Source organism: Trematomus bernacchii, unplaced genomic scaffold, assembly GCF_902827165.1.
Source record: "Trematomus bernacchii unplaced genomic scaffold, fTreBer1.1, whole genome shotgun sequence".
In the NCBI taxonomy this organism is placed as follows: domain Eukaryota; kingdom Metazoa; phylum Chordata; class Actinopteri; order Perciformes; family Nototheniidae; genus Trematomus; species Trematomus bernacchii.
Window position 1 is genome coordinate 832,154 of NW_022987767.1, and position 25,845 is coordinate 857,998.

General features: G+C 40.9%; 2 protein-coding genes across 3 annotated transcripts in view; both read left to right on the plus strand.

The window, feature by feature from the left end:
* The first annotated feature begins 432 nt into the window (after positions 1-432).
* On the plus strand, positions 433-8,140 carry aktip (akt interacting protein). Of its 2 annotated transcripts, none has more exons than XM_034148422.1 (10): positions 433-588; positions 2,040-2,164; positions 3,517-3,725; positions 3,991-4,055; positions 4,163-4,263; positions 4,570-4,658; positions 5,060-5,158; positions 5,921-6,028; positions 6,114-6,174; positions 6,719-8,140. In XM_034148422.1, the coding sequence occupies exons 2-10, from the start codon at positions 2,117-2,119 to the stop codon at positions 6,824-6,826; spliced, it is 888 nt and encodes a 295-aa protein (XP_034004313.1). In that variant the 5' UTR covers positions 433-588; positions 2,040-2,116; the 3' UTR covers positions 6,827-8,140. The 2 variants fall into 2 exon arrangements, with proteins under 2 accessions (XP_034004313.1, XP_034004314.1); XM_034148423.1 differs by having other exon boundaries at positions 2,043-2,164.
* Positions 8,141-10,841: 2,701 nt separating this feature from the next.
* chd9 (chromodomain helicase DNA binding protein 9) overlaps positions 10,842-25,845 on the plus strand; it is an 82,839-nt gene continuing 67,835 nt past the window's right edge. Inside the window, 3 exon segments of the mRNA XM_034148427.1 lie at positions 10,842-10,945; positions 14,754-15,901; positions 15,903-16,379. Coding sequence (XP_034004318.1) covers positions 14,849-15,901; positions 15,903-16,379 — 1,530 coding nt within the window. The 5' untranslated portion in view covers positions 10,842-10,945; positions 14,754-14,848.

Consider the following 25,845-nt stretch of genomic DNA (forward strand, 5'->3'; position numbering starts at 1 on the left):
ACTTTGTATTACTTTCTCTTAGCAAATTAATTAAAACGTGGTCAACACGACAGGGTGGCCACAGGGTGATAGACGATAAATAATATACGTTTTTCAAAGCAGACATTTGGCATATCATAGTAGAAAGAGACCCAAGTGTAATCAATAACATAATCTAGTAGGCTAACAATGCAAACTGCTTTTAAAATGATATATTCCTTGCAGTTGAGTCTTTGTTTGTTTGTTTGTGTCTTTCTTTCTTTCTTAACACAAAACAAAACAAACTGTTCTTACCGTTTGATTGACAGCAGTAGTTCCATCAGCTATTTTCCCTCAACATACTGTTTTCTCTTCACGTGACACACGCCTTAGCCAACCAAATGCGAGAACGATTATCGTGTTGACCAATGAGATTCCGGACTCATGCACCGAAACGCCCTTCATTACGTTAGATTGAACTCCGGTTTCTGTGTCTGTCAAATTATTTAGCTAGCGTTAGCTTCTTAGCCAAAGGAATGGCGAGCAGCTGAGCAGTTTATGCAACATTTATACCAGGAAACACGTTAACATCTTTGTTAAAGGGACTTTTACAGTTTTCTAGCAAAAACGGTGAGTTACATGACGAATGTTTCATATTTACAAGGACTACAATTATAGGAATAGTCAAGTTGTTGTTGCCAAATGTAGCATTTAAGCTAATGCTATATATAACCTTAAGTGAGTAAAGGAAAGCAGGTGAGACAGTGTCAGTGTGTGGACTTTAACATTAACCAGTAGTACGCTTTAAAATACTTTTTAGTCAGATTCCCAGTTGTCAGTTGGCTGGTTATTTCGTTTAATTGCCTACCGTAAGTCCTTACGTTTGCTAACGTTAGCACTAATGTAGCAAATTACACGAAATCCTGTCAGAAATGCCACGTAATAAATAGATAACCGTGTTTTATTGGAATTAAAACACGATTCTGTAGAGTTGACAGCCCACGACAGTATACATTGTACATGATATACTTTCGTCACGTCGACAATGATACAAGAGCTAGACCAGTTAGCATGAAGCTAAGCTATCCCAAACAATCTCTAATTTCAGATCTTAACTGTGTTAGCTGTAAACACTGCTCACTTTGTAACCTTTAATTGTCAAGCTGCACCCATGTATGCCTATGGTGTTAGCAAGATGGCATAAGATTGTTTTAATTCAAACTAGACAAATAAACAAAACAAGACCGAGTACCATCAACATTAAATATTCTGTAAAAAACTGACACAAACAGTAAAGTGAACACTATGATACAAATCTAGAGAGGAAATAGTAACAGAAAACAACAACAAAACGAGGAACAACATTAAAAGAGTAAAGTAACAGTATTTCAGCCTTACTATTTGTTAAGTAGATTTCTCAACGTCGACACCGAAACAGCTGTTAGCATACTTCATGAAGCAGGCAAGTTAGCATGAAGCTAAGCTATCCCAAACAGTCCCTCATTTCAGATCCTAACTGTGTTGGCTGTAAACATTTCTCACTTTGTAATCTTTCACTACTTAACGTTACAATACTGTGATGTTTATTGTCAAACCGCTATGTTGTTAGCTAGATGACATTAGATTTGTTTTATTAGCACAAACAAAACAAATCAGAATTCCTTTACAAACAAGACAGGAAACTGGGATACTAACATTACTAATAACATACTAACATTACGGATAGAGTTCAATGAACATTTGTGGAAATTATTCTGTAAAACCCGGAAACAAACAGTCACGTGAACACTATGATACAAATCTAGAGAGAAAAGAGTAACACAACGAGGAACAACTTTAAAAGAGTAAAGTAACAGTATGAGAAGTCCCTAAAATAATATCTGTTTGAAAACCAGACTGACTTAAGTTCAAGCACAGACATGTGCATACTGCCTTGAATAAACTGAGTATTAAGCCAGTTATACATATCAGTTTAATGTCTTTCCAAAATAAATAATGTTGTGGTGCAAAACTGTGTGATTTGACTGCAAGTCATCCTGTCTTATGCCATTGTGTTTTCATTTGTTTTTCTTTCATCACAGCAGCGCATGGCCCAGACAGCACTTGTCGTGGGACCTACTTAGAAAGAGGTAAACCAATCTGAACCTCTGAATGAGTAATGAACCTAAACCCCTTCTGGAGCATGTCTGCCAATACAAGTCGTAAGGTAAGGTTTAACACATTGAATTATAATGTTCAAATGACTGGTTGTTCAGTACTGATTAACATGTATTAATCTTCAGTTGATTGTATGTCTGCTGACGTGGTTGGAGGAGTCTTTTAAAGGTGTTACTGTTATGCCATTATATGTAGTTTGTATGTTGAAAAACCAGGGGAGATTACATTGACTAATTGTATGCCATAGAGTTGAGCATATATCTCCCAAGAATATCAGTGTCACTAAACATTTCAACATAGAAAGAATATGAGTCAGTCACAATTATTGTTCCAGTTTAAAAAGCTGGCTAATCTTTTAAATTCAGTACAATAGAGGTTTTCATTCCTGAACCCGTTTCCACATGTTTTCAGTGTCTCAGTTAACATGATTTCTTCATAATTCAGTAGAGGGTGTGGTCTTCAACTAGACTAGACTCATACTCATCATACTTATTTTTGGAAAGACATAATTCCCTTTTTGAAATTGGCTTTTTTATTTAAAATCAAGTATGAACTGAAAACTGTATTGACTATAATCCCCTCTCTCTGTGTATATTTAGAGTAAGCATTACTTGTGTCCAGTTTTACATTTGGATAGCCCTGGACTGAATTACCACAAACAAAGGGTAGGAGAGGTACTCTTTAGCATGCTGGTGTAACCCGGCTGAGGTAGGGAGGAGGCCAACAATGTGCTTTGAGCATGGGTGTGAGTTCATTTCCTTCTACCTAGTCACAGTTACATTTGTACATTATGTAGTCAAGTCGGACTTCATTGAATGTACAGGCTAAATCTGTCCCAAGTCACTGCAAACATTCCTGAAATACTTGTGGAAGTCATCAGCAGCAGCGTGGCTTCCTGATGCATTTCTGGCATCGAGTAGCACTTGAAATGTGCTGGCTCTATGAAACCTGGTGTACTTATATGATTCTGTTTTCTTCAAGTTTGTATCTTCTTGGTCGAATGCACTTATTGTAAGTCGCTTTGGATAAAAGCGTCAGCTAAATGTAATATAATGGTGCTGCTGTGCCCTCAATGTGTACAATGGTACTGTACCTACTCTCATCAGAATCAGTAAGATACAATGACAGCTCTGTACTTCAACGTGCTGGCCCTTGTCTAGACGCTGCTCCCTGATAAGCTGCAGAGCAGATGGGCAGTGTAACCTAACAGGTTGGTCACAGTACACGGTTTCTACCCTAGGCCTATTCTTGAGATTGCATAATGGCTTATAAACGGTAGCCTTCTCCAATCAGGTTTTCAAGACTTTACCTTCTTTAGCTTTTTCATATAGCTATGTTTTTATTGTAGATTTTCCCCAGCTGGTGTGTTGAGATTCCTCTCATGTTTTCACTCGACAACAGAGAGCTGACGGTGAGGAACACAGCGGGCACGTGGAGCAGAGATCCAGCCCAGCCCGGCTGCCCTTTGGCAAAAAGCAGCTTCCACCCATCCCTAAGAATGCAGCACCCATCACAAAGCCTGTATCAATGGGCACCCCCACCCAGTCAGCCAATGGCACACACGCCTCATATGGCCCATTTTATTTGGAGTACTCTCTGCTGGCTGAGTTGTAAGTAATGGACTACTTTTTTTTAATTAAAGTTCAGTGTGTTTGTGTTATTCACTTGGAACTGATATTGTGTTTTTTTTTGTTTTTTTATAATCCGTAAAATATGCTGACAACACTAGATTTTAAAACACTAAACTGTTGTCTGTACTGAATTGGGTTCAAAGTATCATTTCAGTACCAGTTTGGTACATAAGAAGAAATTAATTTCCATTGACCTTTTCTCGCTCTCTTTTTTCATTCTGACTTCCTGCCATGTGACCTGCAGCACACTAGTGATTAAGCAGAAACTCCCTGGTATTTATGTCCAGCCATCCTACAAATCAGCACTAAGTAAGACTCTCTGTACTTAATGTGTGTTACATATATACATGAATACAATGTGGCTACTTTTGGATTCAATACGTGCAACTAAAATAAAATGGTCTCTCACTGTTTAGTGTGGTTTGGGGTCATCTTCATCAGACATGGCTTGTACCAGGATGGAGTCTTCAAATTCACTGTGTATATTCCAGATAACTATCCAGATGGAGAGTGTCCTGTAAGTGTCCTCGTATTATTTGTTTTCTGCTATAAACACACAAAAACATTGAAATGTAGTTAAAGTTCTAGCAGGAAAAGGGTTATTTTGTGCATCCGATCATATGATATTTGAGCATTTGGTGATGATTTGAAATGGTCATATGAGAAAGTGCTCAGTTGTATTCAATGTTATGGATACAATAAAAACAAGTGACTGTTGACTAATGATATGTATAGCATGCCTTCGTGTTGCAGAATAGTCATACCATTTGTTTAAAAAAAAGAAAAGGCAAACCCTAACCCTCTCTTCCTTGTTTTGTTCCAGAAATTAGTTTTTGACATCCCAGTCTTCCATCCTCTCGTTGACCCCGTGTCTGGAGAGCTTGATGTCAGGAGAGCTTTTACCAAATGGAGGTACGCTCTGTCCTCTTTATGTCGATGCAATTAACTCACCTTTATTCTTCATACATAAATGTTTTAGTGAAAAATAAATTATTCATTCTGCTTTACTAAATGCCTCCCCCCTCACACACTACCTTAACCCCCTGCTGACAGTCAGGCTTGGTCAGTTTGTCTATTGGGAAATTAACTCTGGTTAAGGTTTAAGGTTATTTAGCTGCCTGAAAAGTCATCCTTTGGCCCGAACAGAATTAGGCTGAAAACAAACCAGCTTTTGAGAAGAAAATACAAATTACAGTTTTAGTTTGAACCATTCTGTAATAGTGCAGTATTAACTGTTATGTTTTCTTAGATTCATCACATTAAAAAAGCATTCGTATTTCCTGACTAAAACTGCTAATGTTTTGTTTTCGTAGACGGAATCACAACCACATCTGGCAAGTCCTGATGTACGCACGTACCATTTTCTACAAGATCAACACCACAGAACCCCTCAACCCAGAGGCTGCTGTGCTGTGAGTGTCCAAGCTCATTTCTTATTATTATATATCTTGTTTTATTCTTAAGTAAGAGTTGAACCATCAAAAAGCGTCACTGACTCAGTAGTGCGTGTGACACATCAGAGGATTTATTTTTTGTAAGTTTTACACTATACAATATCTGCCTTTTTTTGTTTAGCGAATCCATCACTATTTGTTTTTATTCCCTTTTACTCTATTAAAGGTGGGATAGGTAAGTTTGAGAAACCGGCTCGAGATACACTTGTTGTTATATTCCATGGAATGCTCTTAACATCCCGATAGCAATGAATATCTTAAGTGCTTTGACAAAAAATCCATAAAAAATGTCATCTGTGGAAGCCGTAATACTGTAAAAAGCACGACCAATCAACTGAGCCGGTCCGGCTAAAATAACTGGATGGCCTACCTGCCTGTCAGCCTTCCATCTGTGCACAAACTTATCTCGTGCCCTCATTGGTCATGTGCGCGTTCGTGTGTGTTGGAGGGGCTCTGTAAGGAAGTGGCAGATTTTCTCCGGTTGTGTATTTTCAAATTCTAGCGATCTCGAGCCGGTTTCTCAAACTTACCTACCCCACCTTTAAGTGAAATAAGACAGAAATGTAATAAATATTGTGCACAGGCCTTTGCACATGTAATTCAAAAATAATTCAAAAACATATATTATCTTTAATCTTAAAAAAGGGACAAGGAATTACCCATATTTATATTTATTAGTTCAAACCAATGTCTCTCAACTGTTTTTTCTTTTGACTTCAGATATGAAAAGGATGTGCAGTTATTCAAAAGCAAAGTGGTGGATAGTGTAAAACTATGCAACAGTCATCTTTTCGACCAGCCCAAGATAGATGATCCCTACGCAATAAGGTTTGTAAACTGTCCTCATTTTGTGTGTGTGTGTGTGTGTGTGTGTAATGCTCTCACACTCACAGCGCCACTCTTGTTTACTTAGCTTTTCTCCATGGAACCCAGCTGTTCATGAGGAAGCAAAAGAGCGGATGTTCACATATAAAGTAAGTATTCTTTCTAGGTTTATTTATCTATAAAGCACTTTAAATGGGTTTACAAAACAATTTACCACTAAAATAAAACAAGAACATTCATAAAAAAAAATGTGAAAAGATATTTATAAATCAACATTGGAATAACAGTATATTCTGCAAGAGGAGCAGAAGTATACAAATCAAATGTTTTTACATACATTCTGGAAAAGCAGGAAGGTTTGGGGCCTTAAAACAACTTTTGATAGGGATTTGAAGAGTGCAGTCTGAGCATTTTTCTTTTAACCAAATACATACAATACAAACACATAAAAGGAATTTGCATTGGTATAAATGGTGCATACAAAGACACAGAAAGAAGAATACATAGCAAAAAGGAGTTCTATTATAGAAGCTATTGTAACAAATACAAAAATAAAGACAATATTTACCCAAAATATAAATATGTGAGGATCTGAGTACAGTCAAATATGACTACTCTCAAAGTGGAGAGCTGATTTTAGATTGTGATTGTTCCTGCTGTTCCTGAACTGCTCATCTGCCTTTGTCCCTGTAGAGACGGCCTGACGATCACCACAAGGGCGCGCAGGTGTCGGGTCTGTCCTGGGTGAAGCCCGGCTCCACGCAGCCCTTCAGCAAAGACGACGGTCCTCCTCCGAGCTGAAGCTGCCACCAGAGGGAGCCACACGCATGAGATGCCACGCCACGCCACCGGCTTACCTCTGCTGTTCATGGGACCTCGCGACAGTTGGGAGAACTTTCTGTTAAACCTCCACGTTATTGCTCCGCGTTAAAAGCTTCGTAGGCATCTCCTCAAACAGCTTTAGAATAAGGAAACAAAGTTTGTATTATATGTAAATCGGCAAAGGCAAATGGATGTCTCGGCAACATCATTTAGGCTGCGATGCAATCAAAGAGCTTTCTCATTTTTAGATTTTCAGATCCATGCACATGTTGGGCTAGGCGATACAACATACTGTCCCAAAAAGGAGCTGAAAAGTACGAGTAAAGCGTTCAAGTAGAGTGGACTCCGTGATCTCCTCCACTGGCTCAGGACTGTTTATTTGTCAGACTTGGAATGTTGTCAGTCACAGCTGTGTGAATGAAATGCCCTAATTACCACCCCCTCCTGTCACCCAATTAGATCTACACGATATGTTTTATAATTGTTTCTTATTGGACATCGATTTCTTCTTAATCCCACTGTGTAAGCAATTGTCTTACATAGCTTCCTAATATATAAATATATAAAGCAGAGCAGGCCACCTATGGGTTTGAAATGAGATGCTAGATAAAGTAAGCTCATGTATTTTATTTTGTCTGATTTTTTTTGAATGTTTTATGTACCTTGTTGGCTGTTGGTTATTAAAGGTGTGATGTGTAAATAATGGATGCTGTGATGAGCATAGAGACCTTTCTGCTTGGATTTTCTTTGGGTTTTCTTTGCAAATATTAAGCTTCCTAACAGATCGTTGTGTCATAACAATACATAAGTTACTGCCTGTGTCCCACCAGATTCCCACATGAAGGAAAAGGATACATATATATTGGTATTCTGTCCAACTACAAGATAACACGTTTTCTGTTGTGTCGGACAAATGTCTTATTTAATGTCTTCATCTGTAGAGGGCTCTTGCTTCATTTGTGGTAATATTGCCCAGCTCCTTTCAATATGCAAATAATAGAAAGCTAAGAATGTAGGAAAAGGATAGGATTTTTAATGAGGATGTGGCTATACAAGATAAGCAGACATGGTGCTGAAACCTTACTACGAACTGATCTATTTATAGCGTCTGCGTAAGGACAGGGTGTAACCAAATGTCAGTGAACTCCACACACTGACATTTTGGCTGATGGCATCTTCAAACGTGTGAGTTGTAATGTGTTCAATATGGACTCCAGTTTGTAAAACACATTACTGCATAGATATGGGTTTAAAATGCTTTTCTCTGAAATCAATAAAATTGTAAAAAACGAAGTCTTGTTTTTGATGTTGAAGGTACCGCACATTGGGAGGGATCATCATACATGTTTTACTTGTCTGTATGTAAAGAAGGTGATGCAGAGCAAGCATATTTTACAGAGCTTTCTGGAAATTAAGATCTTGTTTGTAAAAGTGTTTTTCCCTGCAATAGTGATAAACTCCCAATCAGATGCTATTCATACAAATCACTCAAACATGCTCTGATCATTGTGGTGGAGGGGGCTATGTACAAACATTTTTTTATTTCAACGTAGTACATTGGTACATGATCTTAATCTACTAAAATCAGTTTGTCACTCCTGTCACAGAATCATGTTCAACCATATCACACAATTACCTTAAAAAAAAGGTACACAGGTTAATACATTTAGGGAAGCACCAGGACATGATGCCACCAGTTAGCCAACAAGCCATGCCAGTGCACAGTCAGCAGATGGGTCACTACCATAGACTGTATATATAAAGGTCACTACGTATCACTCCAGTTCTGAGGGCTTAACACTGCCTCTCTGTCAAAGAATTCATTTAAAAAATACTGCTGCTGGTTTATAAAGCATTGATTCACATGTGTCAAACTCAAGGCCCGGGGGCCAAATCAGGCCCTTGATGGATTTAATTTTGGCCCGCAGGGTAATTTCTAATTACTATTAGATCTGGCGCTCCGGTATATTGCACGCACACCTTCACTCAATCCTGAGGAGTTCCTCAGCTCAGAGCCTGACCCCAAACATTGATGAACTTGCACCCAAGATGAGATGCCAAGTATCTGGCTTGAACTAGCATCACAGAGCAGCAAACTGAGTTTCAATGGATGTTTCCTTCTGCACTTTTCTTCTTGCGACAGCAGGGCATGTTTGGTTTTTCTTTGAGGGAAATTGTTTTTTTGAAGCTGTTGTTGGCCTGTGGAAAAATGTAATCATAAGAAATGACCCCGGAAAAGCTGCAGATAGAGCCATAAGAAATGAATGCAACTGATTATTTAATGTTTAATGTTGTTTTTACAGGCAATCATTTAAGCTTTGTTAGTTCCAGGTTTAATATGTGCAATAAGTTCATTTCAATAAGTTTTGCAATAAACATTGAACCAGTCCGGCCCTCCACTAGTACCGATTTTTTAAATGTTGGCCCACTGAGATTTGAGTTTGACACCCCTGCATTGAATGGTTTAGGGCCAAAATATATTTCTGATCTCCTGCTAAATTATGAACCATCCAGATCTCTCAGGTCTTCTGTTCTGCTTTCCACTGAGTCAGAACTAAACATGGAGAAGCAGCGTTCAGTTATTATGCTCCAAATATCTGGAACAAACTCCCAGAAACCTGCAGGTCCGCTGCAACTCTGACTACTTTTAAATCCAGGCTGAAGACTTTTCTTTTTGCCGCTGCTTGTAATTGAGCTGTTCATATATTACTTTGCACTGTAACTTTTAGTCATGTATTTCATATCTGTGTTATTCTATATTAGCTTGTTTTATGTTTATTCAATTAAATGCAATTTTATAATGTGTTTCCGCTGCACTATTTCTTAATGCTTTTAATGTCTTTCATTGTTGTAAAGCACTTTGAATTGCCTTGTGTTGAAAGGTGCTGCATAAATAAACGTGCCTTGCCTTGCCTTACATATTTTTTGTATTATACTGTGCACTCAGAATCAGAAATCCTTTATTGAGACAGGATAGGAAAAGATGAGCCAAACCCTTATAAATCAGGTGTCATAGCAGCAAAAGCAATAAGAGTGAAACACATAATAGGAAGAAGGGTAAGCGATAACACAAGGATGATTATCATAATAATATTTTTTTTAAATAGGCTTGTACCTTTAGATATTTATATGTTAAATAAGTATATAAACATGTCAATGTGGAAGTCTTACAGTGGGGGAATTTACAGTTTACTGCAAAGGGACAGTCCAGATACAATGGCAAAAATAAAGTTAGTAGACAAACGTATTAAATAAAAAGGCAAGGACATGTTTTTGATGATAAAAAATATTCGATCAAATAAAATACACTATTTTAACACAATAGATAAGTATAGTTCAAATTAGAATACTCCACACTAACTCTTTTAAAATCTGCACAGCTCTCCACTTAGAACATATATATATATATTATTATAATTTGTATTGATTAACTACATACTTGTATTTTTTGTAAATATACTCTTTATTATTTTTTATATCTTTTTTTATAATAAAAACATGTTTTGCTCCTTTCTGTTTCTTTGTATATACCATTTACACCAAAGCAAATTACCAAGTGTAAACCTACTTGGTAATAACATCGATTTTGATTCTGAATCTGATTTAGAGAAGCATGTCTCTCAGTCAGCCACTAGAGGTTGGTATTGCCCCACAGTGGAGAGCAGCTGTCATGCTTGCATCGAGGAGACACTCCGGTGCATGTGCGAAAGTAAAACCTCTCCTGATTGGCTCTGGCTTGGACGCGGCCATCTTATGCACTCTGTCAACATAGGGACTTTACGCGTGAAACCATGATTTAATCAAACACTTTCTGTGGCTAATTTGGAGCTGGACCCTACCAAAACGTGAGTGAGGCTGGAACCGCTTTTTAATTCCAAACAGAAAGGTGAAAAAGTGCCAAATTGTCCGTGGACCAATCAGAGAGGAGGTTACTAATATGCAAATGCATGTTATCACAGGCACGTCAGCAGCAGCAGCGGTGGAGAGCCGCTGCGCCGTGGTCGCCAGCAGGAGTACAACTAACAACACAGTCACAAGTTGGCCGAAAACACACTCTCTACATTGGCGACTGGAGTTGTCTTTTGGGGTCCATTTCAGGTAAGAAACAACACTTGTTCGTGTGATTTTTCAGAGAGGTTTCTTCCTCGAGGGGTTCAATTTCATTCAGAAAATAAGCTGTCAAATAGCTGACAGTCAGTGCCTCGCCTCAGCTGTCTGATGACACAACGCCTTGTGTGTCAGTGCGTATCTTCCCGGTACAAATAACTCCATTACTTGCCAAACACTTAGTTTCCTGTTAGTTTGCATGCTAAACAGCACATGTCTTGGTACTTTCTCGTAGTTTTTTGGGTTAAATGTTAATGCGCGTCGTTATAAAGTAGTCCTCCGGGGTTCCTTTTGCTCATGGTGGTCCTGAACTGACAGCGACCACTTATATGTGGACTGTTAACAAGGCTAAAACGTCGACATTTCCACTCGCAAAGGGGAAAAAAAAGATAGTTAAGGATAAAAAAAACTAGTTGAATTATCATGGACACCATCACGGTCGACCTCTCCATCCATCCCCTCCTCCCCCTCCTCCTCTTCCTCAGTGTGGGAGCGTCACGACACCTTTTTGAATCCTGTGCTTTTCCAAAGTGGAGGTTTGGCTAACGCCACGTGCGAGCAACTCAACAGTCCGCCGGCTAGCAATTTCTAAAATAAAAAGTCCCATTTAGCAGTATTAATTTAAGCAGTTTTGCCTAAAGAAGCGCAACACATTGCCGCCTCGTTGGCTTATCAAACAGTCAGAGCTGGAGCCATTGCTGGGCTGAAGAAGATGAGGAGACTTCAGAGGTGAGCCCGGTGACTGTTGGATGAAACACAGACTCCTTATCAAACTTAGCTAAGCTTTTAAAACACGACAAAGTGTTCCTGGGTGTTAAATGGTACCATTTAAAACCTTTGAAAGAGACTTAATTAGGCCTACACAACTAATTTCGTCTTCAGTCACTTTCTTCCCAACATGGCTAACTTTGCACATGCACATTTGGATAAGATGGTCGCCATTTTTAGGTTGTTCACAATAATCAATTGTTATGTAATTCACAACTTCTTAGTTAATTTGCAATTCCCTTCAAATCAGAATTGGTTTTATTACCAAGTAGGTTTACACCTTTGCTGTAAATGGTGCATACAAAGACACAAAAAGAAGACTAGATTTGTTTTTCCAAAGAAAGGAGCAACAAATAGTACTATTATAAAATATATTTTAAAGACTATTGTAACAATTTAAACATTGTGAGTTTTACATTTTGTATTCAACTGTTACCTACACACATTTCGAACCACTGCATTTTTGAGTGATACACAGTAATACAATTTTACCCCATGCCATATTGAGGTTTACGAAATACATTTGCTCTATTCTGTGTTATAACCTTCTGCATTAGAATGCCTGTATTTAGGTTGCCTACTCAAATGTTCCTTAATTCATAAGCAATATGTGGCTAATAAATGGCTTTTATTGTCAAAAATGTACTTACACAATGATTCCAATGAATAACAGAGGTACGCTTACGTTGACATTTGTAGTTTCATGATTAATTGGTGACCTGGGACAGTTATGTGCAAAATTGTATTGATATAAGGCATGAGTTGCACGTGCCTGTATGCTGCTTACAACGTCACGATTGTGAAGGAAACAGCTGGAAGGCAAAGCGTAGGAAGTGACAGGTCATGGGTCAGATTGAGGGTGTTTTAAGGTTAGCTGGGTTTTGTTTAGCAGCCTCAGGGATATTCTGCAGTGATTCTTTGCAGATGGGAAAGATTAAACAAACTTGGATATTTTTGAACCCATTTCACTACAGTTTTCATGTTGTACGTACCGCTTTACAGTTTCTGCTGTAAATCCAGCGTAAATGAACTGCTTACTTAAATATTGATATTGGGCTTAATGAATAGAATATGAGTAATTGACTGATTAGCTTTTCAACATGTGTTTTGTCTCAGACTTACTTTGAATGTCACCAATATATGTTTTGGAAATCATTTCAAATGACACAAATTAGTTTAATTCTAACCACATGTTTTTCCCAGTTCATTAAAGGACAGAAGCACATTTGATTTATTGCCATGTGATCCCTAATGATAAGTACCCAATGTAAAGTATTATTATAATCATCAGAAACCTAAGTATTTGCGCACAAATATTTTCAATTCTGACATGATTCAATAATCACTTAGTATCTGGGGAAAGTTTTCTGTTGTGCTTCAATCGTGAGGATGTGAAAATTACACCCATGTTCCTCTTTGAAGTCCTCAGTATTGTCTCTCATCCCAGACAGTGATTTCACATGCCTTCAGCTTACAGTGTGAGACAAATTATCATGATGACTATGAAGAGAAAGGAGTCCAAAGAAGCTTGACTAATTAAACATGCAGAAATGTGTCATTTGAGGACTGTCGCATGATTCTCCGAAAAGCATGATAGTAAACAAAAGCAATAAAGTGAAACTGAAATGTGGACGCACAACCCACATTGACAATGCAGGCCTAATGTCTTTGTGAACAGATTTGTATCGGGACCTGTGAAGTGGTTGGTGGGTAAAGTGATAGAAACCAGAGAGGAAGATGTACAGTAAGCATTGGAATTGATTGACAATTTTCTTACACTTCTGTTTCTTTAGTTTAAGATTTAGCATTGGTTTAGTCTTCATGTTTGGGTGAGGGTTTGAGTCATTTGAAACACTCTCATACACTCTAAATGGATTGCTGGAATAAATAACCTTGCGTTCCAAATATATTGAGCAATGTTAGTGACTTTACACACAGTCAATATCACCTTCTAATGCCTAACCCACATGTTGGAAAGTGGCCAATTAGTCATAATTCAGTGTAATAACTCAGGCATGGTTCTTCTGTTCGTCAAATGGGAGAATCCTGACAATATTAGCATTTTCAAACTTGCTTGCAGATTGTACGATTACATCGCTGTTGTCTGTTGCCAGGGGTTGTGTATTAGGAAGTGTTGCCACTTATGAATATCCCATTGCAAATGGGCACACTGTCCACCATTGCAATGTTAGTTGTGTGATCATTCCTTGCTTTCAAAGAAAGATCTTTTTTAAGTGATTTATTGCGACTTTGATTACATTTCACACTTGAAGTAGTTCAGGTTGGCACAGTTATGGATAGAATAAGCTGTGACCAACACCCAGTTTATTTAAAAGAGTACAGTAGTACAATTATCCTTTTGCACTCAACCACTATTTAGCCTGTCATTTGAAATATATAAAAACCAAAGTATCTCAACAAGTTAGGCCTCTGAAGAAATAGCGTTGTGCTTCTGTGTGCCTGCCTGTGTGCATATCAAGTCAGCATATATAATGACTGACCTGGGTAAGCTTCTGTCATCTTCCGCTGGTCTGTGGTTGCAGAACACACACTCAAAGAACCTTGTCCTTCCCTAGCTGTTGAAATTCTATCAGCTGTCTGCACCTCCCACACGCTCTGCAGTAGCTGTAGAAGGCAGCTTCATTGGTTGTGGTGGTGGGGGGTTGAGGTAAGTATGTGTGTGAAATGGGAGGTGGTACAGGAAGAGGCACCTGCTTGTGACGGGCGGTTGGTTTGCAACAGCTGCTTTGCTGCATACATGAAAGGCAGTACTGATGGGTAATTAATGGTACCAAATTATCCCCAGACATTTCTGACCTAGCTATTAGCTGCTTTCTCAAGTGCGTTTTGTGACACTAGATGGGCATTAATTCCAGTCTAAATTCTACAAGCATGTATCACTGATGCTGACATGGATGATAAAAGGAGATTTGCTGGAGGAAAATACTGTCAGGTCATCTCAGACTAAACATTGTTAATTTGTGTCATACATGTCAGTATTAAATGTTTTCTCCTCTCTGTTTTTGGAAAGGTACACTATTTAACGGACATGCTGTAGCTCACAGTGAGGCTCATTGGAACCAGCTTGGATCCAGTGGAGTTTCCTGTTACCCTCCGGGCTCTGCCATGGACTTCTTTAATGACCCCAGCCTCTTTGTTGGAGGTTTGGAAGGGCTGGAGGAGGATGGCTTCCCCTCAGCTCCATCACTTGTGGATGAGCTAAATCTCACTGCTGACTTTGAGCCCCTCCAAGTGGAGCCTCTAGACCCAGTGAAGCACCAGGACATGATGCCACCAGTTCCTACCCAACAAGCCATGCCCGCGTACAGTCAGCAGATGGGTCATTACATTGGCATTAAGGCACAGAATCCAATGAGTCAAGCATTTTCTGGTTCTGGGGCCACAGGTAACGGAGGAGGTGGCGGCGGCATGATTGCAGACCCACATGGCCAGTATCATAATGCTGCCAGAAGCCAAGTACCTCAATCTAATGGGCTGTTCTGTATCAGCAGCAGTCCCATGTGGGGCAACCAAGACCAGAATGGAAAAATGTACCACCCATTAACTCAACAGCAGCAACAGCTTTGTCATCAGCAGCAACAGCAACTGCACAACCAGCAACTCCATGTCAGACAACAACAAACACAGCAGCAGCAACACCACCCATGTCATCAACAACAGGAGCAACAGCAGCACAGAATGCAGCAGCAGCAACAGCTGCAACAACAGCAAAGTCATCAGCAACAGCTGTTGAACCAGCACCAACAAATCAACACCCATGCAATGTCCCTACAGCAGCAACATTTTCCTTTTCACCAAGGAGGTCAATCTCATAGTCAGCAGCAGGTTCACCACGCCCAGCAGCAGGCTCAGCACCAAACTGCTGTAGGAGGACCAAGGTTTCATCCAAGGGCTATGCCAAGTAAGTCTTACATGGAGGGTCAAAACGCTTCTCTGAGTGGAACTTGCTTGCAACCTCAGCAGCTGCAGGGAAGCTACCAATTTACAAGGGGAGGCCTAGGACCAGAAGACCCTAACCTGCCATTCCCCATGCATTCATCATCCAGGGTTCAGTCCCTGCCCACTGCTTACCAGGCTGCTCAGTACCCTGCCTACCCTGGAGAGCCAGACATACCCAGTCTCAGTCAGCAGTCTTTGTCCACAGACTCAGTGTCTATGGCCACCACCACCCCCCCCTGCCTCCCTCTCTACTACAGTGCCTGAGCTCTCAGGGACAGTATGTCCATTCCCATCAACTGCAGTTATGAGGACCCCAGTAAGCCTGGCAGAGGAATGTCCTTTCCGGGCTTTACGTTGCTCTGGAGAAACCCAGGGAAACTGCGGGTCATCTGAGATGTTTGGCGAGTCTATGATCTGCTACCCTAGCCTGGCCAGCCAGCTGCCCTCTGAGCAGCCTCAGAGCTGCGGGGCCATCAACACTAATGGATATCAAGCCTTGGGTGACAATCTCCTGCCACCACAGGCTCAGGATGGAGACTTGGAGGGCCTTGAGCCTCCTGACCTGCTGCCTGACCTACTGCCCCAGCTGGAGGCGGCTCTAAGCCAACAGGATGAATCCAACCATTCCTGGGCCGATTCCAGCCAGGAGAGGGGACGTAAGCACAAGAAACCACATGTTGAGTACGAGGAAGAAAAGGTAATCACTTGTTGTTTGGTTCTTATTAAGCATTTATTGCCCGTTTAAGCACACAAAAGAAAGTATAATTCAGCCACACTGTAGAAGAGCATCCCTCCTGGTGTAATACTGTTTCTGCCCTAGTCTGTATTTATGCCTATTCATCCTAAGCACGCTGTCCTTTACCCCAATGTTCTGCTTAGTGTAAATTGATAAGAGTAAAGTTAAAATGAATAACATCTCATATCTGCACATATCTGCTTTACTAAGGCAATCATTTCTTTGCTTTAAGAGAATATATGTGGTCTTCCCGGTGTAGCGTGGCATTGAATCTAGTCGCTTGTGTAATGTTTAACCAACTATCCCAGATACAAAATGTGCATGTTTGGTTGGAAACCTGCAATCAGTGGTGCAGAGGGGGAAGGTGAAGAGGCGGTACCTAAGGCCATCTGAAAGCCTTCTGAATATGATAATGGTCCGTCCAGCGCGGCCTGTCTATCTGCCCAGTGCGGCGACAGCAGGTCAGGCCTGATTAGGCTAAGAGTGGCAGGAGTGTCTTCAGGACTTAGCTGTAAGCATACTTAGGGCTATATCAAGATGTGGGTCAGGGCAGGCCAGAGGCACTCGCATACTGCCTCGCTGGAGTGTGGGGGAAGCTGCACACTGTTGTGGTAGCAGCCACAGTTTTTGTGTTACTGTGTGTGTGTGTGTGTGTGTGTGTGTGTGTGTGTGTGTGCGTGTGCATGTGAACATGTGAGAGAGCGTGCAGAAAGAAAAGAGTGTGGTGGAGGAGAGTGGTTAGCACTTGGGGGAGGGGGAGGGGGTTTCAGAGATGGAGAGAGCACTAGTTCATGGAAAAAGGAGAGGTTACGAAAGAAATGAAGGGACAGCGAGGAAGAGCATGAGAGGGGAAAGACAAGCAGAGGGGGAGGTTGGGAGAAAGCATTAGCTGGCTGTAACAGGCTGCAGGCGGTTCCTGGACCTCAGTTGGCTGGTAACGTAGCAGCATCCACACAGTCTCCTGGCCTACGGGGGACACATGACCAGCAGCATAAGCAACAGACACTTCATCATTGTTTGCACGCTTCCCATGAAAAGGACATACATTTCAACACATCCATGTATTCCTTTATTCCTGATGGGTTAGTTCCCCCCATAAAAACATGTAATACCAACAATTAAGCAAATTCAGTAGAGTGAAGCAGAAACAGATTATCTCAAACTAGAATCATGTAATGGGGGAAAAGTACACACTTTTGTTTTCCATGACCCACTCCTGACAGTCTTTCTAATTTCCACTGACATCACAGGAGTGTTGTTGCCATTATTTCCCCAAACCAACCTTTTCTGTAGCTTCACTTAATGTTCCCTTGTACACATGAATGATTACCATTTTGCAGTAACAGTTTCAGTGACTCATTTTAAAACTCTCCAAAAAGGTGTCTTCCTTCTGAAACCAAACCTATGCCCATGAGCAAAAACACGACCTATGTGCTGAGTGCTGCTGCTCTCCTCCAACAGGCAGCAGGTGACAACAAAATGTGTGGCTTGTGTGTATGAGCTCTGGTTAGTCAGACCATTTGCCCATCAGCAAAGGCCCTCAATTGAAATGGGGCCATGAACCACAGCCATGTGAACGAGCCTCTCCCTGTCTGTGTCAACATCCAGCCCTGTGTTGATGCTTACAGGCTGACTGTGCTATTCATGTGCACTGATGTGTGAAGAGCCTGCTGATAGTGTGTTTGCTGAACAGGCAAGGCATCAGGGGCTAGCTGGCCGCTCTTCACTCCCCCACAGTGAATGCGGCTAATTAGGATTTGGGATTGATGTGCTCCCAGGGTTCAAGAGGGAATAGTGGTCCCATGTGGTTCAAAATTCAAAAGTTAAATAGAGTTAAGAGAATGCAGATGTGTGTGTGTGTGGAATATCTAGCCTGTCCCGTGAATCGTTGCAGCATCATTTAAGGACCGCGAGGGGCTTTCTCTTTGGAAGCAGTTGCAACTTAAAGGCATCAAGCTCTAGTGAGACCCTTCTGAGCTGGTAATGCTTACTTTCTATTTGAGTCAGCAGACAGTCATAATGCCGGGGGAAGTCAGGACCTCAAGACTGACATCTGTTGGAACTCTGTGCATTTAAAGAGATGCAATATGTGTAGGTTGAAATAAACCAATGTGGGCGAGGTTGCAAATCAGTGACTGGGACTGTACACTATTATGGCGCATTTCCATTACAGCGCGGAGCTCGCTTTAAGCGTGCCGTGCCCGGCCCGTTTTTGGTTGCGTTTCCACTTGGCGTAGTACCGGCTAGCGGGTACTATTTCACAGTTTTTCTGGCCCCATAAAATCGAGGTTCTTTCCGGGCCAACAACCAGGCTGAGTCGGGCTGAGTATGCTAAACTAGAGAGAGAATCGCTGGTGAGGGGGCTACAACTACAACAAAATGAACATATTTGACCGTGATTTAATTGTAATACACGTTTCAAAATGATGCCGAAGTAACAACATACTGATACCGGTTAGTAAAAACCATGAATTAATGCTTTGACAAGTCTGCAGACAGACGGCAGGGGAAAAACCTTTTAAAATGCGTGTTTTCTGAATGGAGATCGGCTAAGCTAACGCAGTGTATGCTCCGACCGTCCACACTCACAACAACGGCCTATACAGACATAAATAAAGCAGCGACTGTATTCACCATGACACAGGCAGTCTGTGGTTTGTATTTGTTTAACTTCTGTCTAGTTTCTGAACAGATATGAGGAGCTGTGAGCTCTGAGTGCTAACAGCTAACGGCTGATGTTGTTTTTCTGTGGTTCTCATTGAAGATGACGTCACGGCTCCGCCTACACTGCGTTACTATAGATACTGCCCCAGCTACTAAACTGTAGTGGAAACGCAGCATAAAGTGTGCCAGTCCTAACAAGGCCGAGCGAAGCCCTGTAGTGGAAATGCGACATTAGATTAAAAGGATTTACGGTATCATGATTTATCTGCCTGGTCACTGTATGGTTTTAAATAGTTAATTCAGTATGGATTTGTCGTAAAACTATTTTCTGAATGGTCATTTCTAGAGGTGAATGGTCATCTGGGACATATTCTGAAAATGTCCACCTGCTGGAGACAAACAAAAGTGGGGATTTAGTCATACTGAGTCTCTGATATTAATATACATCTGGATAATGCCTAACATGCTACTATTGTTGATCATTATTATACAATTTAAAGTCAGGGGCTGGGTCACAGTTTTAAAATGGTGTGAAGGCAGCCCTTGCAATGGGACAGAGTGTGGGAAAACATGCTCAATGCCCAATAAAGCAGATGGCACAAGTTTGATGCCAAGTGGGGCTGATTGCCTTTTGCCCCACTGCTATTTGCTGTCTTCCTGTTACTGTTGTTGTCATTTTCTCGTAGTGCACAGAAGTTAATATACATTTTGTAGAAGATAGCAACTGTTGTCACCATGAACATGAAGAAAGACTTGAGACTTAACACCCAGTATATGTTTATTAACCAATATGTCAGTAAAAATAACTTCAGATATAACTGAGTTATTCTCCATGGTGTGTGTGGGCGATGGTCGAGAACAGACTTTCAGGTTCTGAACTATGTTGCTGACAGAATAACCAAACATTAACGTAACAGTTCAAAAAGGTGAAGTTGAGCAAACATAGCTACCTAAACGTACAGCACATTCAAACTGAGAATTGAGTCATTCATTTAGTGCAGGGTACTCAGATTCGCTTTGTAAAACTGTGTCCAAATGTCAAAATAGTAATATGTAAAATGGTTTAATTTCCTTTAATTTAGAGTTTGATTACTGTCTAAATGTGTTGTATTTCCAAATGGAGATGTGTGTCCTTCTTTCCTTCCTGACACATTTTGTATTCTTGATCACAATCTTAATGTGTCTTCCTTTGGATTGGATATAGCTATATATGGGTACAAATTACACTTATCCCCAAAAGCAACAAAGGAAACTGGTTTTGGAGATTTGTGGGGCAACAGCAGCAGATTTCAAAACACCCCTCCGATGAGTACTCACACCCTGGTATCAGCCCCACCTTTTTTCTAAAGAGCCCTCATTACAACATTAAGCTCACATGGGCCACTACAGTTCTAGCACACGACAAAAACCAGGTTAGACTGACGACCGCAATAACATGAATCATGTCAAATCAGTGTGAAATGTAAAAAAAGAGTTGCTATATTTCAGTGATTTGATGCTGCAGATAGATACATGTAAAAAAGAGACCAGGTACAATTAACAGATTTGTTTGTATGGGCTTCACAATGAATGAAAAGTTTATTAAAAAGTGCAATACAAAAATAGCAGGCTGCACACTATATTTGTTTAAGGCTAAATATTTGTTGAAATGCAATTTTGAAGTTAGTACCAAGATGATTGTGGAGCTGCACAGATATCCCAACCTACATCTTATTCTACAGATTAAAACACATATTTGCTTGGTACAGATCCAGTTTAAAATTCCAAATATGATCAAAATAAATTATTTTTCAATGCTAATGAAATGAGATGTATAATCAGCCAATCTCTCAGATATCGTATTGCAATTATTATATTTTTCCAAACCGTGCATTCCAAGTGTTAAGTATTTTTTGCTGTTGTTCTCTTGTAGAGCCAGATGTTTCATATGTGATTGCATATCTGCCTTACAGCATTTCACTGTGTTCAGGTACATTTGTACATTCAGATATTTTAATGATTGCTGATTTTTTGCCCCAATATATCACATTTAAAAAACCTAGGGGTCCAAATGGCTCCTTCGCTGTATAGAAAATAAACAGAGATGGAAGTGGAGAATGATGGATACTGATGGCCTGTCTTCTTTAGCCACCACAGGCCCTCCAGCAGTGACACTGAGCAGGTGCCTCCCCCTGCCTGCCTGCTGTGCTGCTTTAAGATGTATTATCTGACCCTCTCTACCCTGCCTTGGCCTCCCTGCTGTAGCGCGAGTAAGCAATTTAGGATATCTGAGTGGTTTCCCAACCGGTGGTGGTGGCTCACTTATGTGTGTGATATGCTAGCTTTGTCGCCTCCTGACCTCTCTTGAGGTTTATATAACTCCTGGCTAACCAGAGTGGGCCGGCAGTGCCGTAATCAGTCCTGAAACTTGACACCACCCATCACCCCACCACCCACCCACACACACACGCACACACACACGCACAGTTTGCACACTCACACACCCCTGGGAAAGCTGCTGCCTCTGTGGCCACATGGTGATAGGCTGTGTCATTCACACACTTTCCCTGATCACCTCCCCCAGCGTTCATTCTCTGTCTCTCTCTCTCTCTCTCCTCTGTCTCTCTCTCTCTCTCTCTCTCTCTCTCTCTCTCTCTCTCTCTCTCTCTCTCACCCCCTCTCTCCCTCTCTCTCTCTCTCTCCTTGTCTCTCACCCCCCTCTCTGTGTCAAGTGTTCTAACTGTTTGCGTCCGGCCTCTTCAGCCTGTCTGTGTGGAGGCCTGCCAGACAAGGGCGGGGGATGACTAGGGGTCAGAGGTAAACAGGAAGTGATGCGGTGTTTTCTGTAGGCGGAAGAGGAGGGCTCAGGGGAAGAAATGGAAGGGGGGAGGAGCTGGGAGAGAGAGGAGGAAATTGTTCTTGAAATGAGTATGTCAGTAGCATGTGGGAACGCTGCCAGCCCAAACTGTCAGTAGGTCTGAATTTAAACTATGCTCTTTTATTCTGCTTTTCTATCCTTCTCTCTCTTGCCTCTCTCTCCTGGGATTAAATGTCTTTGAATATATTTCTGTGGTGAATGTTTGCTCAGTGTTTTTCTTCCGTGTGTGTGTGTGTGTGTGTGTGACTGGAATGCAAGGCTTTTCGCTTGTGACGTGAGGCAACTTCCTTGAACTCGTGTTAACCTTTGACTAGCGGAGAGGGAAAAGCTGGGTGGTTAGACTCCCACAGTGTCTCTGGGTATGAAAAGACTCTCTTGAGGAAGAGAGCATGGAAATCACTTTGAAATTAGCCTCAGCGTAGTGTGGAAGAGAGGAAATTAGAAATAGCATGCAAGGGGGAATGACCACTTTGCCCTTGTGTTTACAACTGACACAGAGGCTGTGTGGTAGAAAGGAGGGATTGTCTGAGAAAATAGTTTAAATACAGCTAGCTGAAGTGAAGCTAGTACAAGTAAGAGTGCCATTTTGTTTGTCCTACTGTTCCACTTGACATGTGGGATTCTTAAACACAGTTTGACTTTGCCAAACTTGTCGGTCACGTTGTCCACAGAGACGGCAGTTCTAGTTACTAATTTGTGAGTTCAGCAAACAGGTTTGTGCAGGTAGAAAGAAATTTGATAGTTAACTATGTTGCAAGTCTTTGAGTATCATGCTTGGATTTTACATATCTCAGTTTTTGTTGACTGACACTTGACAGACTCAAATACCTGATAATAAAATGTCACTGATATGCCATACTCGTCTGGTGTAACACTAGGCATAAAACACCTGGCATTTGTAGACAGCATCAATGTACACATTTCATTTTTTTTGGCAAATCTTGGCCCTGATCAAATACAGCAGACATTTAGGTGTGTTTCAGTATTCCTGTTAATTTGCAGGTTTCCTTGGCTTAGTGGACAAAATGTGGCGAGACATCTTTGCCTATCATTAGTTCTGCCACACACCACCACTTACCCACACTAGTGTTATCTCTGCTTCATGCACACATCTCTGCAGCTCAAAGGGCATTCACCTTTCAGTAGGAAATGATTCATAAAAAGCAAAGATTTCAATGATTGTTGTAATATTAGCTTTTTAATATTGTTTCCCATAGCGATACATTTCTCACAGTATTTTTCAAAATGAAAAGCCTACACAATTGTAATGTTTTTCATCCATGTAACCAACATTCTAGGAAAGCTGTACAGAAAAGACAACAGATCCAAACTAATTTCTTCATCACTTGCTCTTTTGGAAAGTCAATTATTTATTAATATTGACGCCCAGAGTTCACCACCTGAAGCTTACTGTCCATCTATACTTGACCAAATAATCAAACTCACAATTCATAATAATCTCTGAAATCATGGCCAGGTTGTTTTGCCTACTTAATACATTTGATTTATTCACTATAGCAAACTACTTTTTACTAGATTTTTTGTTTAGTGTTGCATTCATGGAACATTTCTGCAAACAAATTCTCCTTTGTGATTTTCCTGGATTTATTGTATTTGTATGTGCACCACTCATGCTCAGCTCATGCATGGTGTTCAAACACAGTTTTAAGATGATGTCAATTGTGTTGTGTTTATCCAATTCTTGCCTGGTTAAGTGTGTTGACTACCCATAAGCCTTGCTAACACTAGCCTTCTAACCCGTAGTTTTAGCTATGTGTATTTTTCTTCTTAAATTCTGCGCGTGTAAACAGGTTAGAGCTGATCCTGTTCGCTATATTCCCGTTTCTGTGGGAAAAACCTGGGAGCTCTAACCGTCCAGTGAAGATTCACTCAACTGACACCTGCAGGTGCAACTCAGAGCCGGGGGGGGGGGAAGAAAAAAAATCCTTACTTCATCATATCTGTGTGTGTGTGTGTGTGTGTGTGTGTGTGTGTGTGTGTGGTGTGTGTGTGTGTGTGTGGTGTGTGTGTGTGTGTGTGTGTGTGTGTGTGTGTGTGTGTGTGTGTGTGTGTGTGTGTGTGTGTGTGTGTGGTGTGTGTGTGTGTGTGTGTGTGTGTGTGTGTGTGTGTGTGTGTGTTGTGTGTGTGTGTGTGTGTGTGGTGTGTGTGTGTGTGTGTGTGTGTGTGTGTGTGTGTGTGTGTGTGTGTGTGTGTGTGTGTGTGTGTGTGTGTGTGTGTGTGTGTGTGTGTGTGTGTGTGTGTGTGTGTGTGTGTGTGGCTCTCCCTTTGCACTGCTTCAATAATGAAGGAGTTGTAAAGTTCTGGCAGTAAGCCCCTCTTTCCTCCCCTCGCTCTCCGTCTGACTCCCTCTCCCTCTCCCTCTCGCATCCTAAGGGACCTCCTCTCAGCTCCGCTCTTCACTTTGCACCGATGTTCCCATTAATGAATGGCATCATCCGGCTTGCTTGTTTTGCACAGTTCAGCTTCACTTCACTGCCTGCTGTTTGACCTGCTGTGCCGAGCAACACGTCGTTACTCGGAGCAACCGCCGTTTCAAATTAGCCTTAAAGAACAAGGTTCATCATTTTTTTTTCGTGACACATCGTGGAGAGCACAAAAGAACCTTGAACTGTTTAATATGCAAAACACATTTAACTCCTTTTGCGGTGGATGAATCATGCAGCATCTGCAAAATTGTCACTTCTTTTGAAGGCCACCTGTGTTGCTTTCAAATCCACGTCTTTGGTTATCGAGAGAAGAGTCTTAATTTCAAAGGAGTGATCAAAGGATGATGAGTTAGTTATCTTTTCATTATTTTACTAAATGAAGAGACCCCAAATGTATTTCAAAGCATTATTTTGGTTTAGTACTACATGTGTCTTCTTATTAGGTTCGGCCACTGTTTCTATTAGTTAAGATTACACTGTAAAGAAATTGCTGAGAGGCCTTATTTCCCGTTTTTTTTACTTTGACCTTGCCTATGTGTTTTAGTTTGGTACTGTACACAGTTTTCATTGCTGATGTAGTCACTTTTGATTTTACCTCAACATATCCCACTCGGACTTTGTTGTGTACAAAATAAAGTCCAAGTTGTAATATTATCCTTTAGTGTTTAGTACAAAACCTTTTACTAAAAGCCTGAGCAGAAATCCTAATAATGCACCCCTCTCTGAGAAAATGATATATGATGTCCGGCACGTCAACAAATGTTTATTTGAAATGACATCATTAAAGTATGTGATAGTTACAGGGGAAACTATAACCCCACTGTGACAGATTCAAGTGTACTCGTTTTGTATTTGTCACAAAAGAGGGAAGGAACAACAATGGCGCTGCAGGCATGTACACATTTGGGAGTCGGCTACTACTAATTGAGATGGGTGTCCCTCAGTGGAAGCATGGCCTCTTGCTTTCACTTTGGCTCATGCTCGCTAGTGCGTGCACACATTGTTAGCCCTTAAAATATCATGTTTAATCTTGCTGAGTGAATGCCCTCTACGGCTGACTCTTAAAGATAGAGAAGGTCAGATGCCCTAGTTAGAATCACTACCGTGTCTCCTCAGTCATCCGGCCTGATTGACTCAGAGACTCAGAGTTTGTATTCTGCAAAACCCTCACACCAAAGGCACAGCTGTTATTCTACAGCGGTCAAAGCGTAATGAGGAAGCCAAAATAAACACCCAAAACTGTGGTTAGGCGGCAATAACATTAATATCACAACTTGTTACTCATTCTTGTGAATTGTTTGTCTCTATCTTACTCTTAGGCTGCTGTTGACATCATAATAATGCAAAGAAAAACATTTGAACTCATTTGGATACAACCACATAAACAGGATGGCAGATGTCTTTTCTTTTCAACAATGAAACTGCCCTGTCTCCTCACAGTCACCCCCTAGTGGTTATT

Excerpts from the sequence above, each read along its gene's own strand:
- aktip (XM_034148422.1), top strand. The coding sequence starts at position 2,117 with ATGAACCTAAACCCCTTCTGGAGCATGTCTGCCAATACAAGTCGTAAG. Across the intron at positions 2,165-3,516 it reads CTGCCAATACAAGTCGTAAG|AGAGCTGACGGTGAGGAACA; the intron begins GTAAGGTTTAAC and ends ACTCGACAACAG. Across the intron at positions 4,659-5,059 it reads AGAGCTTTTACCAAATGGAG|ACGGAATCACAACCACATCT; the intron begins GTACGCTCTGTC and ends TTGTTTTCGTAG.